General features: G+C 36.9%; 3 protein-coding genes across 3 annotated transcripts; 1 reads left to right on the top strand and 2 right to left on the bottom strand.

The window, feature by feature from the left end:
* Positions 1-861: 861 nt before the first annotated feature.
* Positions 862-2,981, bottom strand: LOC136212223 (UDP-glycosyltransferase 13-like). The gene has a single exon (XM_066002761.1). The coding sequence runs from the start codon at positions 2,966-2,968 to the stop codon at positions 1,577-1,579; it is 1,392 nt and encodes a 463-aa protein (XP_065858833.1). The 5' UTR covers positions 2,969-2,981; the 3' UTR covers positions 862-1,576.
* A 7,140-nt stretch (positions 2,982-10,121) lies between these two features.
* LOC136208755 (UDP-glycosyltransferase 708G1-like) lies at positions 10,122-11,679 on the bottom strand. Its single transcript, XM_065999909.1, has one exon. It carries the CDS (start codon positions 11,643-11,645, stop codon positions 10,254-10,256), a length of 1,392 nt encoding a protein of 463 aa, XP_065855981.1. The 5' UTR covers positions 11,646-11,679; the 3' UTR covers positions 10,122-10,253.
* A 1,910-nt stretch (positions 11,680-13,589) lies between these two features.
* LOC136218842 (uncharacterized) lies at positions 13,590-16,359 on the top strand. The gene is made up of 5 exons (XM_066005975.1): positions 13,590-14,242; positions 14,779-14,917; positions 15,118-15,179; positions 15,298-15,436; positions 15,764-16,359. The coding sequence occupies exons 1-5, from the start codon at positions 13,590-13,592 to the stop codon at positions 15,899-15,901; spliced, it is 1,131 nt and encodes a 376-aa protein (XP_065862047.1). The 3' UTR covers positions 15,902-16,359.
* Positions 16,360-16,389: the final 30 nt, after the last annotated feature.

Genomic DNA, 16,389 nt, shown 5'->3' with positions numbered 1-16,389 from the left:
CAAGGCACGTGGGGTCCATCTGGGATATACGGAGTACTTCGTGAAGTGGAAGGGTCTTCCCGATAATGAGGCAAGTTGGAAACGAGACATAACTTTGTGGGACAACCGGGACGCGGTGGAGCGGTACAACCGAGAAGCAACGGGGTCGTTGCTTGATGGAGTGGGGGAGGATGTAATGGACCACTTAGTTTCCCCCACTCCGGGCCAATTTGGATAGCCAACGGGCCCGTGGCAGCCAGGCGCGCTGCCGATCCCTGACACACGCAGAGACACACCCCCCCTATAGTGTGTCTTATACCAAGTCGGGACTGTTTGCCGGCAGACACTACGAAGCCCCATACACCACAACTTTTTACTTTGGGGAGTTAGGCTTATCCAATGGCCACCAAACTTTGCACACATCAATTATATATCTAGAGGAGCCTAGAAGATTCTAGAAGGCACAGGAGAAGTCTTCTAATTTCGAGAATTGGGTGAGAGGATTATCTCTGCCCGTAGCTGCCCGCAGATTTAACCTCGGTTTGTGCCTACGGCCCAAGAAGCTGCCAGACTGCCCAAGCAATGCCCAGAAGGTTCCAGAAACGCCCAACATTGTCCAAGCAGCGCCCAGCAGAATCTAGAATGGTCCACACTTGTCTAATTTAGTTCTCCCTAGAACTTTCTAGATAGAAAAGCCTTGTAATCTTCTAGAACATTCTTAAGAGACTTGGAGGCCTATAAATAGGGGTGATGGGTCATTTGTAAATCACTTTAGAAACTCCAAGCTCTCAAACATCCTTGTAAAGCATTCTTTGTGTGCAATACATAATTGTTTATTTCCTCACACTCTTGTGCATTCTTATACTTGTGACTTTAATTTCGCTAAGGCAACAAAAGCTTGCTAAGGTGAATCGTGGGAGAGGCTGAACTAGCAACTCGGGGGAGAAATTTGCTAGTGCCGCACGGACGACAATTGACGAAGGAATTGTGCCCGTGACATAAAGTATAGACAATACAGTTAACTTGTCGACTAATATGGAAAAGATGCAAATTAACCAACTGCTTACAATCAGAAATAATTGAACTAAGCTTCGATATGTCTTTCTCGCCATTATGGAATGCTTTAGCAAAATAGAATTTGTCTCGAGAATAGCGTGGTTAATAGCCGAGACTTTCGAGCAAGAGAGAGCTTCTTTGACACAAAGTGCTTTCGCCACATGGACTTCCATGCGACCCGGGATGAGGGACGAGAAACTGTCCCTGTAGTTCGTCCAAGTGGTCTCGAATCAAAAAACCGCACCCAATAGCACCAATATCCACAAACATAGCAGCATCTACATTAATTTTAACCTGGGGAGGGGGTGATCATCGGTGAAGAGCAGGAGAAGTAATCGGCCTGCTGTGCTGTTGAGGAGACAACTGGGCAGCCCGAAACTGGTCAAGGAAGCTGAAGGCAAGGGAAACACCGGTGCCCCTTATCAGTAATTTGTTCTGCAACTATTGATCAGTTAGCCACTTCATATGATTCCTCACAAAACAAAATAACTTTATCTATTTGGTTGAACTGTTATTAAAATAACATAAGATAAATGAACAATCACACAACTACATCTACATGAGCTTGTTTCCAAGTCTCAATAAGGTCTCTCAGCTCCTTGTCCGAACTGCCACCCAATTCAACTGCTCTCTTAGCCTCTTCTCTGATACGCAATGCCTCAACTCTCAATACCTCATTCCCCATTATTTCTTTGATCTTTTCTGCAATTTCAGACCCATTAACAACCATTTCTCCGCCCCAACCCCACTTCTTAGGCCAAATTCCAAGTCCAATTTTATCCACAATATGAGCATTCATCTTCTGATCTCCACGTTGAGGCCATGCCAGCACTCTTACTCCATTCCATATAGCCTCTGTCAATGAATTCCACCCGCAGTGGCTAATAAAACAACCTATTGATTCATGTCCTAATATCTCTTCTTGATTTACCCAATTCTTCACCACCATTCCATTCTCCTTCATTTTCTCCATTAACTCACTTCCTATTATCTCATCCAACCCTTGTTCATCTTCTCTATCAACCTTCTTATCCTTCACAACCCAGAAAAATCTACTCCCACTTCTAACCAATCCTTCCCCCAATTCTCTGAGTTGCTCTCTTGACATAGCAGCCCTACTTCCAAAGTTTACATACACCACCGATCCAGCCGGTTGACTCCCAAGCCATGTCAATTCCTGATTCTGCTTCTCATCAATCAATGGTGCTAAAGGCCCAATTGCTATGACTGGTGGCAATTTTGCTGTTACTCCTCCACTATTTAGCTTGTTGAGCGATGAAAGCTCAATACTTTGAAATGTATTAACCAGAATCCCAGTTGATGCAGCCATTTGCTTTCCATTCTCTACAATGTAAGTCTTAAGGTAATTTTCAGTTCTCTCCAAAAGTGGAGGGGGAATACATGATCTGGGAAATGGAATCTGGAGAGATTCATCATCAGTTGAAGTTATGGAATCCATTATAGAATGGTAAAGCAGAAAAAGGGTTAGCATTTGAGCAGATGAACTGAAGAGGATGTAGTTAGGAAGGTTAAGAGATTGAGTGATGGGAAGAAAAGAAGAGGTTAAGCTCATGTCTGTAATAAGAGCAGAGAGAGGAGGAGAGAGGGAAGGAAGAAGAGAAAGAAGAAGGTGAGAAGAGTTATGAATTCTCTCCATGTGGTTATAAAAAGGATCTTGTGATGAAGTAGTTTGATTGTTGTGAGAAGGAAGAAGATGAAGTGGCATTTGAGTGATTTGAGGGAAGGAAGTGAAGAAGTGAAGTAAGGTCTGTGATTCAGAAAGAGAAACAGTTGGATTTGGGGTAATGATAGTTACTTTGAGATTATGAGATGAAAGTAAAGAAGCAAGTCTAAGGAAAGGTGTGAGATGACCCATTCCAGCACTCGGTAAAAGAGCGATATGAGCGAGTTTATGGTTGCTGGAACCTGACATTTTTGAAGCTATAATCTTTTATTTTCTGCAGATTAATGGTAAAATGGAAAGCTACCTTCTTTTTATAAATAAAGAGCAGAGTCAACAACAATTAATGGTTGAAAATCAGGGTCAGATCAGATGCGTGCCATATTTGGCTTCTTAGTTGACAATGTAAGCTTGGAAATCAATTATTTATAATAATAAAAATCTAGATCCTAGATAGATTTACAATAATAAGTTATTATAGGTTAACCAAAAAAAATAAGTTATTATAGTGTTGTTATCTAATGTGTGTAACTCTAATGTAAGCATAATGGGGAAGAAACAAGTCCCACTTTGAACAGAAAAATATCAAGATGAGGGGGCGGATAACAGTTTAGTGAATAAGTCCGCGAGTTGAAGTTTGGTAGAGATAATGAGTGATAAATAAAAAACTCATGGTAATAAACAATGTGACAATTTGATATCAAGATGTTGGTACATTTATGAAAGACCGGATTAGAATAGGGTGGGTAAAAAAAACCGGACAACTCGAAAACCGATAATCCGAACAAAAACTGGTGGTTTTCTTAATGGTTTAAAAAATAGACGGATATCGGTTTCGGTTTCAAGTTAGAGTGTTCAAAAACCGCGGCTAACGGTTAACCGAACCGTTTAATAAATATATATTTAAAAAAATTAATATATTATATAACATATATTATAATTATTAATATATTGTATGTACTTTAAATAAATACAGTTCTTAAAAAATAAAAATAAAATAAATATAAAATACTTATACTAATATACTTATGTTCAAAATAAAAATAAAAACTCTATTCTGTCTATTCTCTCTCACACATCATCATTCAAAAACTAAAATAGAAGAACAGTCGTCGTCATCGGTCTCTCCTCCTCTCACACCACCATCGTTCGTTCCTCCTCTCACGCCACCATCGTCTGTCTCTCCTCCTCACATGAAGTTAGCTCTCATATGATTATATCTGTTTCCATTCACGTGAAGTTGGCTCTCACATGATTATATCCGTTTCAATTCACATGAAGTTAGCTCTCACATGATTATATTTGTTTCCATTCACATGGAGATTCATGTGAAGTTAGCTCTCATATGATTATATTTGTTTCCATTCACATGGAAATTCACGTGAAGTTAGCTCTCATGTGATTATGTATGTTTCCATATGGAGATTTTCTCATGTAATTATGTTCTCATGTGATTATATCTGTTTCTATTCACGTGTAGTTAGCTCTCATGTGATTGTATCTTTATATCCGTTTACATTCATTCTCATTGATTATATTTATTTCCATTCACGTGAAGTTAGCTCTCACATTATTATATCTGTTTCCATTCATGTGAAGTTAGCTCTCATATGATTATATATGTTTCCATTCACATGGAGATTCATGTGAAATTAGCTCTCATGTGATTTTATCCGTTTCGATTCACATGGAAATTCACGTGAAGTTTTTTTTAAGTAAAAGGAGGAAGCTGGGGGAAACTCGACTTATTCCAACTAGGTTGGCATAAGACAAAGTAAATCAACTCCAAGCAACCAAATATATTAATATAAAAGGAAAAGAATACAAAGATTGAAAAAAAAACAAAAAAAAAACAATAAATGAATAGAAAATGACAACATGTCCCAGACTAGAAGACTAGTTAAATCTTCTATAAACAGTTCTATTAGCATCATAAAACGGGAACTGAGAACAAAAAAGGGGATACCCATCCCACCACTGATCCATTGAGCAGTCGCACCTGTGCGGGAGAGGCAATCTGCAACTGCATTCCCCTCCCTAAAAACATGAGAGATGAATAGAGTTCTGATGTTAAGAATATCCAAACAATGCAACCAATCAAGCATGAACCTCCATGGAACTTCTTTGCATTTTTCCTTCAAAAGGTTCACTGTAACCAAGGAGTCAGACTCTATCCAGAGTGGAAACCATTGCCTGGCCTCAACGACTCTGAATACCAAGAGACTAACTGGTAGGCTGGCACTCAAGTAAAACGACTCTGAATACCAAAGTTTTGCAGAATTCGTTCATCTCAGCCTGAAGAGATTGAACTAGTGTTGAGCAATTCAGTTTCCTTGACCCCCTTCCATATCAGTCGTAAAGTATTGGAAATATCAAGCGAGCTTGAATTAAATATGCGGTCATTACGGACCTTCCAAATGACCCATATGGTATTAACAATCGCACTTTTCGACAACAGACTTACCTGTGAGCCAAAATGAAGGTTAGATGATATTTCCCTAATTTATAGTATTTTTAGGAGTAATTTAGATTGTTTTTAATTTAGTTTATGATTACTTTTGGTATTAATTTGACAGTTTTTAGTTATTTTTAGTATTTTCCACTTCTCATGACATGATTAGTGTTTTCAGGGATCTTTGGGGACCATTCGAGCATTTTTGGACCAGACCAATGACCATTGGAGCATTTGTGGACTCATCAGGGACCTTTGGAGCAACTTCTGGACTCATCAGGGACCAAAAAGGGCAAAAACCGAAAGTCTCCGCCCCTTTTGAAGACCTGTCTCGACGAGACAGCACCTATCTCGCCGAGACAGGGCCTTGTCTCACCGAGACACCTCATATCTCGACGAGACGAGGCGGGGAAGGCGCTCCCAGCGCCTTCCACTTTGCCGATATCCGCGGATTTGGCCCCGAGACCCACAAAAACATTGTGTAATTATCTATTTTGTCCTTGTGACATTAGGATTTTCTTCCTAACTCTATAAATACGGAGATATCTGTAACATCTCACTTTGTGCATTTCATTTCATATAGACTTAGTTTAAAAAAAAATTATACGTCTAGGGTGTTACATATCTCTTCTGTAGCGGCTATCCCGAGGGGGATCGACACTTTTAGTTTTCAGCTTTATAGAATAGATTTTACTTTTCAGCAATTCTTTTTTCTTTTCACAATGTAGATCAGATACATTTTTTCTGGCTTTTTAGTGTGTAGCTTAGCATTATTTTTATTTCAGAATTATTTTTCCCAGCTTTCTAGATTAGCTTTCAATTCTTTTCTTTTTGAAGAACAATTGACGGGCACTAGATCTTCTATTTTATAATCGGAATCGACAAAACAGGTTTTAGATTTCTCTCTTCCCCTTTTATCTTTTACCTTTATAATTAATTGAAGATGTTTTCCATTATTCCTATATGCCCTATTGGTATTATTAGTTTATCTATGAACTAATCCCCATCCAATCTGGGATGGGGATGAAATTGATTGCATGATTTTGTATGATTAGGGACCTAGGGTTTATGTGGTTGCTATTGATTGATCAAATTATGCATGCTTAATGCCTTAAAATTGACAGGAAGAGGATTATTGCTAGATATGAAACGGATGGAGATTATCTAGTCTGAAATATATATGCTTAATGCATTAAACCTGATAGAGATAGGATTATAGATAGATATGAGACCGACAGGAGATTGTCTAATCTGAAATTGCATGACTTGGCCTCGCTAGGACACTAGGAGTGCGGCTTCGTGGTTGGGCTACGACTTTAGTCTTAATTACCAGAAAGCATAATGCTTTACATGTCCTAGGTTATATTGCCTAACCAAGCTATTAACCAAATGCATGTAAATAGGTTATATGGATCTTGATCACGTTCATATTTCTTGTTAGGGTGATTACCGTCAAATAGATAGCAAGAATATAAACCCGAACCCCCTGAAACCATACATAAGATTTAATCAAAGGATCCCTCATCCTAGATTGTGTCTTCCATTAATTCACATTCTACCCTGTTAATTGTTCACTTTATTGCTTTTAATTCATATTAGTTAATTACTCAAAACCCAATTTTATTCAACTCTCAAAAAAACTAGTTCAACTTAATTAGATTTATCAATTTGTAACGAATAGTCATTTTGTTCGATCTCGTCCTTAGCACATTATTACTTGTTGCGATATGATACACTTATCCTGTTAAATGCCATATATTTTACGAGCATCATTAGACGCCTTGTGAATCAGTTCAGTAATCGTCCGGGGCGTACCTAGGTATGTCAAAAAAGCATCCGTGACCGAGTGCCAAAGAGTTTGGGAAAACTACAGGTCACAAGAAGATGATCATGTGTCTCTTAGGCAATGCCACACAGGCAACAACGAGACGCTAATACAAAACCACGAAGACATAACATATCCTTTGTAGCTAATTTGCCATGTAAAGCTTTCCAACACGTTAAAGAATGCGATGGCGACACAAAATCCCCCCAGATGAATGTATGCCAATGTACTGGGGAACTTTGGGACCGAAACGTGTTATAGGCACTTTTGATAGAGAGTTTACCGTTGCGAAAAGCCATCCAACAGCACAAGTTGTCTAAATCATTTGAAACGTGAATTTACCTATCAAATCAGCAATATCATCTGTAACAGGTAGCTGGTTCCAATCATTTTGAGTCCTATAGTTGCTAACACGATCTGATAATCTTCGTTGAAATTGGTATGGAAAATTCAGTTGTTCGGCCACCGAGGACGAATCCATTCGTCTACCCAGAAATTACGATCGGAGTCCCTTCTAAGCACCCAAAACACTTGATGCCTGATATCATGGTAGCTGAATTTAAGCGAAGACCAAATTGAAGAAGTGATGGGAGTATGCTTCGGCATGCCATTTGAAAAGAGAACCCGCTTTTGGAGCAGAACTCATATTAAATCTGTGCCACATATCATATTCCAGTTGAGCCGAGCTAACATTGCTGAATTCATGAACTTTAGGTTTCAGATTCCTAAAGCTCCTTCTTGTGCCGGTAAACAACAAGTTGCCCACTTCACTGAAATCAATTTTCATTTGTTGACGTCACCAGTCCAGAGAAAATTTTTCATACCTCGTCGTAATTTGCCAAGAAGAGAAGATGGCCAGCGATACACCGAGAAGGAATGCAGAAGGGAGCTGCTAATGACACTTTTGATCAGCACAAGTCTGCAAGCCATGGACAAAGAGTTCCCTTTCCAAGTTGCCAATTTATTATAAATTTTGTCCGCTGTTTGTTGAAGCCATTTCCGCTTTGGTGCACCCGTAAAAAGTGGTAACCCCAGATAAGAGAAAGGTAAGCACCCTAACCGCATACCCAATAAGAATTGTAGATCGGTAGCACGACGAACCGAACAGTGTGAACTAACCAAAAATTCAGATTTCTGCTTATTAACGGTTTGTCCAGAGACTAGCGCATAATGATCCAGAATAGAGTTCAATTCATGGATATTGCGATTGAGAGCTTTCATGAAAATTAAAACATCATCAGCATAGAGGAAATGTGTTGGGAAAATAACTGTGCTATGATAGGTACAGGGAACAATAGCATTAGAAGCCACACGGGATTGAAGGAGACGACTGAAGTAATCTTCGGCAAGACAGAACAGCAGCGGGGATAAGGGATCCCCCTGCCGAACACCCCGAGAGCATGCAAAATAACCATGATCCCTACCATTTATAGCACTAGATAGCCGAGTTGTGGCGAATATAAGAAAAATCCATTCTCGAAATTTTTGACTAAACCCAAAGCAACGAAGTACTTCCAAAATAAAATCACATTCTAATGTGTCAAAGGCTTTACTAATATCAATTTTGATTGCCATTTGACCCCGTAACATTTTTTCTGCAGCATGTTCACTCATTCAGAAGCCCCAATGATACAATCGGCAATACGACGTACGTGAGTAAACCCGAACTGATTCTTGGAAAGAATTTTGCTCGAAACGGATGCGACCCGTGAAGTTGGCTCTCATATGATTATGTATGTTTCCATATGGAGATTTTCTAATGTAATTATGTTCTCATGTGATTATATCTGTTTCCATTCACATTGATTATATCTGTTTCTATTCATGTGAAGTTAGCCCTTGTGTGAATGGAAAATATTTTCAGCCTCTAAAATTCAAACCCCTTGAACCCCATTATTTAAAAAACTTTTATTTATTTATTTGAATTTTTTTCTAAAGTTATTTATATTAATCACTTTCTATATCTTCTTAACTATTGTGTATTATTTTTTACTAAATCAATTTACACTTTTGAGACTTAAAAAAAACTTAATTTTTATATTAAATTATACTTTATGAATTGGTATAAGATGTATGCTTTGAGACTAAAACGACACACAAAAAAGACAAAATTTTAGGGTACTCGAGGCTGAATTTTTTTTGTCTGGATTTACCTCCAACCACAAGGCTAAAATTAGCGTGAAGTTAGCTCTCATGTGATTATATCTGTTTCCATTCACATGGAGATTCAGGCAGTGACGAATACAGGATTACTCGGTTGGGAGGCTGATTTTACGCGTGCATTCGCAAAAAAAAAAAAAAAGCTAAATCGAACTTGCTCAATTTTTTGTGTATATATGCGTGTTATAATTTGTGTGGTTAAGAACTAATTTTTAAATATTAATATATATTTTCTCAAAATTAAGCTAGACGTTGTTTAAGATTCCTAACATGTAAAAAAAATTGGATTTATAGAGAGCCGAATAGGTAAAAAAAATTAAATTTTTTTATTTGAGATGGCCTATCAGACTAAGAAAATTAATAATATATATTTAATGAAGGCCTAACATGCAAAAAAAAAAAATAGAAATTTGGATTTAAAGAGGTCTAACATGCCAAAAAAAATTAGAAATTTGGATTTAAGGCCTATCTAATAGGCTTAAAATATTAAAATTTAGGATTTTGGACAAACCTAACACTAAATAGGCCATCTTGTGAGGGCTAATTCAACACCCCGATAAAAAAAAAAAAAAAAAAAATTGAGACAGAGAATCGAAACTATCCGGGGTGAAGATGGTTCGGTGGTCTACGCCCCTGCATTAATCCTTCTCTGCTTGGCCTGATTTGTCGAACCCAATTCAACCGAAATTGGGCTTGTTTTTCATATGTTCCGCATGATAGAAATTCTCAAGAACATAGCAAACAATCAGTATACTCACATCATTCATTACATGACATGAGATATTGAAGCCAACATTATCAATTATCCACCTTCGGACTTGATTCTCCTAATTCCTCAAAATCCAAATAACTTTTACGCATTCAAATCGTTTGAACCTTTTTCAATGGACAACACTTTAATCAACATATCAACTGGATTATATATTTTCAGTGAAGAATCAGTTGTCTTCCTATAACATCCTCAAAGATAAACATGCCATCTAAAGGCTTCTTCCTTGTTCATGTAACCAAACTTATCATATGGATTTCTCACAAAACTAAATAACTTACTACTCTATTTGAACCAACTGTTATTAAAATAAGATAACATAAGTTAACAATCACACAACTACTACATCTACATGAGCTTGTTTCCAAGTCTGAATAAGGTCTCTCAGCTCCTTGTCCGAACTGCCACCCAATTCAACTGCTCTCTTAGCCTCTTCTTGGATATGCAATGCCCCAACTCTCAATACCTCATTCCCCATTATTTCTTTGATACTTTCTGCAATCTCAGTCCCATTAACAACCATTTCTCCGCCCCAACCCCACTTCTTAGGCCAAATTCCAAGTCCAATTTTGTCCACAATATCAGCATTCATCTTCTGATCTCCATGTTGAGGCCATGCCAGCACTCTTACTCCATTCCATATAGCTTCCGTCACTGAATTCCACCCACAATGGCTCATAAAACAACCTATTGATTCATGTCCTAATATCTCTTCTTGATTTGCCCAATTCTTCAAAACCATTCCATTCTCCTTCATTTTCTCCATTAACCCACTTCCAATTATCTCATCCAACCCTTGTTCATCTTCTGTATCAACCTTCTTATCCTTCACAACCCACAGAAATCTACTCCCGCTTCTTACCAATCCTTCCCCCAATTCTCTCAGTTGCTCTCTTGACATAGCAGTTCTACTCCCAAAGCTTACATACACCACCGATCCCGCCGGTTGCCTCCCAAGCCATGTTAATTCCTGGCTCTTCTTCTCATCAATCAATGGTACTAAAGGCCCAATTGCTATAACTGGTGGCAATTTCGCTATCACTCCTCCAGTATTTAGCTTGTTGAGTGTTGAAAGCTCAATACTTTGAAACGTATTAACCAGAATCCCAGTTGATAAAGTCATTTGCTTTCCATTCTCCGCAAAGGAGGTCTTAAAGAAATCTTCAGTTTTCCCCAAAAGTTGAGGGGGAATCAATGATCTGGGAATTGAAATCTGGAGAGATTCATCATCAGTAGAAGCTATGGAGTCCATAATAGAATGGTAATGCAGACAAAGTGTTAACATTTGAGCTGATGAAGTGAAGAGGATATAATTAGGAAGGTTAAGAGATTGAGTGATGGGAAGAAGAGAAGAGGTTAAGGTCACATCTGTGATAAGAGCAGAGAGAGGAGGAGAGAGAGAAGGAAGAAGAGAAAGAAGAAGATGAGAGGACTGATGAATTCTTTCCATATGGTAAAAGAAAGGATCTTTTGAATTAGTTGGAGTGGGGTGTGAAGGAAGGAGATGAAAGGGCATCTGAGTGATTTGAGGGAAGGAAGTGAAGAAGTGAAGTAAGGTCTGTGATTCAGAAAGAGAGACAGTTGGATTTGGGGTAATGATAGTTACTTTGAGATTATGAGATGAAAGTAAAGAAGCAAGTCTAAGGAAGGGTATGAGATGACCCATTCCAGCACTTGGTACAACAGCAATATGACCATGTTTGTGGTTGCTGAAACCTGACATTTTTCTACCTATAATATTTCTGCAGATTAATGGAAGCCAAAGCTACCTTCTTTATATAAATTTGGTTGAAATTGAATTTGCTTTGATTCGTGGTAGTTGGGGTACCTAACCACTGGAAAACTTTACACCAAATCTTCTCAATCTACCTGATAAAGTATGTCCATAAATTGGAAACAGTACCTGCACTCCGTAGTATACAGGAAAACCTCCCTAAATTAATACTCGATAAATTAATAAACTTTTTAAAATAAAAAGTTTTTATGGTCCCGTCTTTAGTCAATTCAAAAAATATCAATTTTAATAAATTAATAAGATAATAATTTTCCGGAACAACCCTTTATAAATACATTGTATTATTACCTCTATAAATTAATAATTTCTTAAATAAATATGTGAAATATATATAGATATACATACTTAGGATAATTTGGGAAAATATGAATCTATAGTATTTTGTTTTTTCTTGAAATTTAAATCTAGTTGAATTTCATCTTTAACTATTCTCAGTGCATTCAAAAGTTCCAGTGTATCCTTGTCAAATTGTAGCAAAAAATTATAAAGAGTAAATGATGCTATAATTGATTCATTTTCTTTGACACTCCATATAAATTTATATCGTAATTCATTAACTATGATACATTGAATATTCTTAACATAAATACAATGAACTTCCAAGTTCAATTAACTTATGTAAAGCATATTTAATTTTATTTGTTCATTGCTTTTAGACAAAAGTTTTATTTAAATTAGTAATTTAAAATTTACTTTTAAAAAATTTAAAATCACTTTATAAATTAATAATTATTAATTTCGATTAATTAATAATTCTATAAATTAATAAAATTTCATGGTTCCAACATTATTAATTTATAGAGGTTTTACTGTATTTCATAAATGAATAATGGACGAACTATTTGTTAGCATCTTGATTATTTATTTACGAGCTTTGCTTGTGAGCTTGTTCATGTATACAATTAGAGAGTTATTTGTGAACAAACTTCATAAATATAATTAACGATTTACTCACAAACAATTCATTGTTAGATAATTTTCTTAATGGACCAAGTTCAAAAAGGATTTTGGGTTCGAAACAAGCCCAAAACTCGGCTCGAGCTCGTTTATTTTCTAATAACCTGAGCCGCGCTTGAGCAAGTCAAAGCTCAGCTCGGATTCAAGCTCGTTAATTTTATAGCAAGCCGAGTTTGAGTAGGCCAAAGCTCGGTTCGGCTCGATTAAGTATAATGTAATTTCTGGTTGACTTTTACTCTTTTAAGACTTCAAAGACCTAGTTGAACAGCAAATGAACAAAGAGCATTCCAGTAAACGGCGCCGTTTGAAGCACACATCATCTTTCAACGACCCACTAGGGCTGCACAAAACTAACCGGAAAACCGAAAAACCGATTTCCGAAACCGAAACCAAACCGAAAAATAGGTTAACCGTAACCGATGGACTAGTTTACGATTTTTATTTTAAAAACCGATGGTTAACCGAAACCGAAAAATAAACCGATTATGTATTAATACACATAAAACTAGTATAAATATATGTAGAAAATTAATTATCAATCTATAAATATACATATTTGTATTTAATTTTTAAGTTAAAAATATCAAAATAACTTAAAACTTATTTGTTTTGGTAATTTTGTTAATTAAATTTGAAGTTACATATTTTTATTTAATATTTAAATAATTATATATTTATTTTAAAGTGAATAATTATAGATGTAAAGTGATATTTGCTACGAAAAGTCACTAATAGTTAACCGACCGAAATATAGGTTAACCGACCGAAGTTTATATTAACCGAAATATGGTTAACCGAATTAAATGGACTGGTTAATGGTTTTTGTTAATGGACTGGTTAACCGACCATGTGCACCCCTACGACCCAGCATAAATAAACCCCAATCTTCTTACCATTGGCGCCAAATATAGGAAAATGAGATCCTGCAAAACCCTAACTCGAATCCGTTCATCTCTTCCTTCCCTCCATAGTTCAAATCTGCATTTCCTCAATTCCCACCCCGTTTTTCCTTTCTCTCTCCGCCCTCTCCCTTCCTCCTTCCTTAATTTTCCTCTCCTCTCCCATTCCTTATCAGCTCCGCTCGATAGTTCCAACAGAATTCTCTCAAGGCATTATACTTCAATAGACGGAGCAGTCTCAGTAGAATTTGCAGAAGATGTAATAGATAAGTCGGAAGATAACTCTGAGATAAACCAAACAGTAAAGCACTTGTTAAACAACCGCGATGATGTTTCCAGGCTTATGAAAATGCAGAGGAGGAGCTCACCGTTAATCCATGACGGAGTTGAAGACATGGAACAGTCAAACCGGTGGTTTCCGTACTTGGATAAGTTCAAGAGTGGGGATGATGTATTTTTGACCAGTAGTGAAGTGTTGGAGGCCATAGACCCGCATATAATGGAGGAGAGGAAGCAGAGATTTAGAAATGCGGTGGACAACAGGAGCTATTCAGTTTGCCTGGTGGTTGAAGGATTGAATGACTTTGGGAATGTTTCAGCCACGTTTCGGTCTGCTGACGCCCTCGGGTTCCAGTCAGTTCATGTCATTTCATGTGATAGCTCGAAAAGGTGCATCGCGATTTGAAGTGAAATGGTTTGATAATTTCTTTTCGTAATTAATTATTTCTATTAGCAAAAGTTTGGATGGTTGACGGCTTTCTGTATTGTGTATAGTTTAAACAGCACTGTTATCTCGTTACAGATGCTTTCTGTTATGGCATTGATAGGTTAAGATATTTGATTAATAGGAAATTTGCGTTTTAAGCTTGGTAGTTAAGCATTTGATTGAATTGCTTTATGATGAAAGAAAACTGGAAACAGGAAGAAGCTCTCAATGTTACATGAGTTTGCATGTTATTTGCTTGTTTAGGATACTAAGTAATCCCTATAGCATTTCATATTTGAATCCTTATAGGCTTTGAGAATATCTCATTAAGCCTGATGGAATTTCCCATGCCAATTGACATGGCAAGAGCTGGTGATGTTATGTTTGATGAACTGCTGCAATGCATGGGCATGATGTTATATTTCTTTAATAGGCTTGTTCATGGTGATGAAATACATAAACACAGCTTCATTGACCAACTTGTTACTAATTGTTGTAGGTACAAAGACAATCGCCATGTTAGTATGGGATCAGAAAAGTGGTTAGACATCGAACTATGGGACTCTGCCCAAGATTGCTTTAAAGCTCTAAAATCACGTGGCTATCGAATTGCCACAACACATGTTGGAATTGATGCAGTAAGTATCTATTTTATTGATCTGCTAAGTTTCAAAGTTTTTCTTGTGAAAATGTTTTTTAGTTTCCTGGTGTATGAAATCCATCCTTAAGAGACCAAGTTGCTGAAACCTGAAAGTTAGCAAAAAAATTATGGGCACTTAAAATTTCAGTGTTTTTGACAATTGAATTCACTTCTCATACTCTTATGTGCCATGCTCAGGTATCCATTTATGACATGGACTGGTCTTGCCCAACTGCAATAGTGGTTGGAAATGAAAATAGGTGAATATTTTTTTTTATTTTACACTGTTTGACAAAATTTAAGCTAGTTTATGACTTTATTTTTAAAGTTTCATGATTTTAGTTTTTTTAACTAGACTTGTTGAGTACTTGATTTTAGGGGGATAAGTGATGAAGCACTGGCATTGTCGGATATGCACTGCAGTATCCCAATGAAAGGGATGGTTGACTCTTTCAATGTATCAGTTGCAGCGGGCATCATCATGCACCATGCTGTTTGTGACAGAATTTCTCGCCTGGTAACAATGATATTCTATTGCTTATGGTTGAAAGAGGAAAGAAATCAACTTATTGTGGAAGTAGTCCCAGTCATTTCATGTTTGGTATTGGTTATTGTTCCATCTATGAATGAAATGTGCAAAATCTTTAAGTAATAGAACCTTTTCTGCCAGCTAGTTTTATTACCTAATGGTCAAAATTCTGTTACTTCAGCTCGCACTTTCTTATGACCTTTGTGGTAATTTTTTCTTTTTAGAGATGAAAATAAATCTTTTTGAAGTTTAATGTTGTGTTTAAAATCGATCTTCAGATTCATAAAATCATATATGCTGTACTAATGTATGCAGGGCAGTCATGGTGATTTAACAACAGAGGAACGCCAAATCCTACTTGCCGAGTTCTCACTGCGTCATAGCAACAGTGCAATAAGCATCGCCCATGAACATGCAAAGCGAAAGGCAGACAGGCCAATGCCAAAGCTTTGACAGACCATGAACATTAACATTCTATTTCAAACATTAACATTCTTGAATTGCAGGTTCAGAATATCACAGTAGTTACTGCCGATTGGAGTCGACTCTATGACGTTTAAGTGCAGATCCATTTGACGAATACTCTCACAGCTCTAAAGCATAAAAAGTAATTGAACATGAAGAGTAAAATAGCTGAGAGAAGAGAAAAAACTATGACAATGAGATGAGCTTATGTCCATTCTCTCACATGAGGTTGGTCCTATACCCCTTGTTTGGGAACAATTTATTTTGATGAATTTTAGAGGAATTCAATTCTATTTAGTTCTTATGAAATACATTATTTGGAATAAATTAAACACGATAATTCGTTGTTTTATTGTTAGAAAAAAGTGGTTCGAAAGAATTTTTTATTTTGAGACTCAGTTATCACACTGTTAAGGTAAAATTCGGTAGCCATGGGTGTAATTTACCCTCATGAGAGGGTGATTTAATGACTATTG

Source organism: Euphorbia lathyris, chromosome 1 (genome assembly GCF_963576675.1).
Source record: "Euphorbia lathyris chromosome 1, ddEupLath1.1, whole genome shotgun sequence".
Taxonomy (NCBI): domain Eukaryota; kingdom Viridiplantae; phylum Streptophyta; class Magnoliopsida; order Malpighiales; family Euphorbiaceae; genus Euphorbia; species Euphorbia lathyris.
Note: the sequence above shows the minus strand (reverse complement) of the source record. Positions and strands in the feature narration are given on the sequence as shown.

Coding starts and splice junctions, on each gene's coding strand:
- LOC136208755 (XM_065999909.1), bottom strand. CDS start 11,645: ATGTCAGGTTTCAGCAACCACAAACATGGTCATATTGCTGTTGTACCA.
- LOC136218842 (XM_066005975.1), top strand. CDS start 13,590: ATGAGATCCTGCAAAACCCTAACTCGAATCCGTTCATCTCTTCCTTCC. Junction 14,918..15,117: donor CACATGTTGGAATTGATGCA/GTAAGTATCTAT, acceptor TGCCATGCTCAG/GTATCCATTTATGACATGGA. Junction 15,437..15,763: donor GTGACAGAATTTCTCGCCTG/GTAACAATGATA, acceptor TAATGTATGCAG/GGCAGTCATGGTGATTTAAC.
- LOC136212223 (XM_066002761.1), bottom strand. CDS start 2,968: ATGTCAGGTTCCAGCAACCATAAACTCGCTCATATCGCTCTTTTACCG.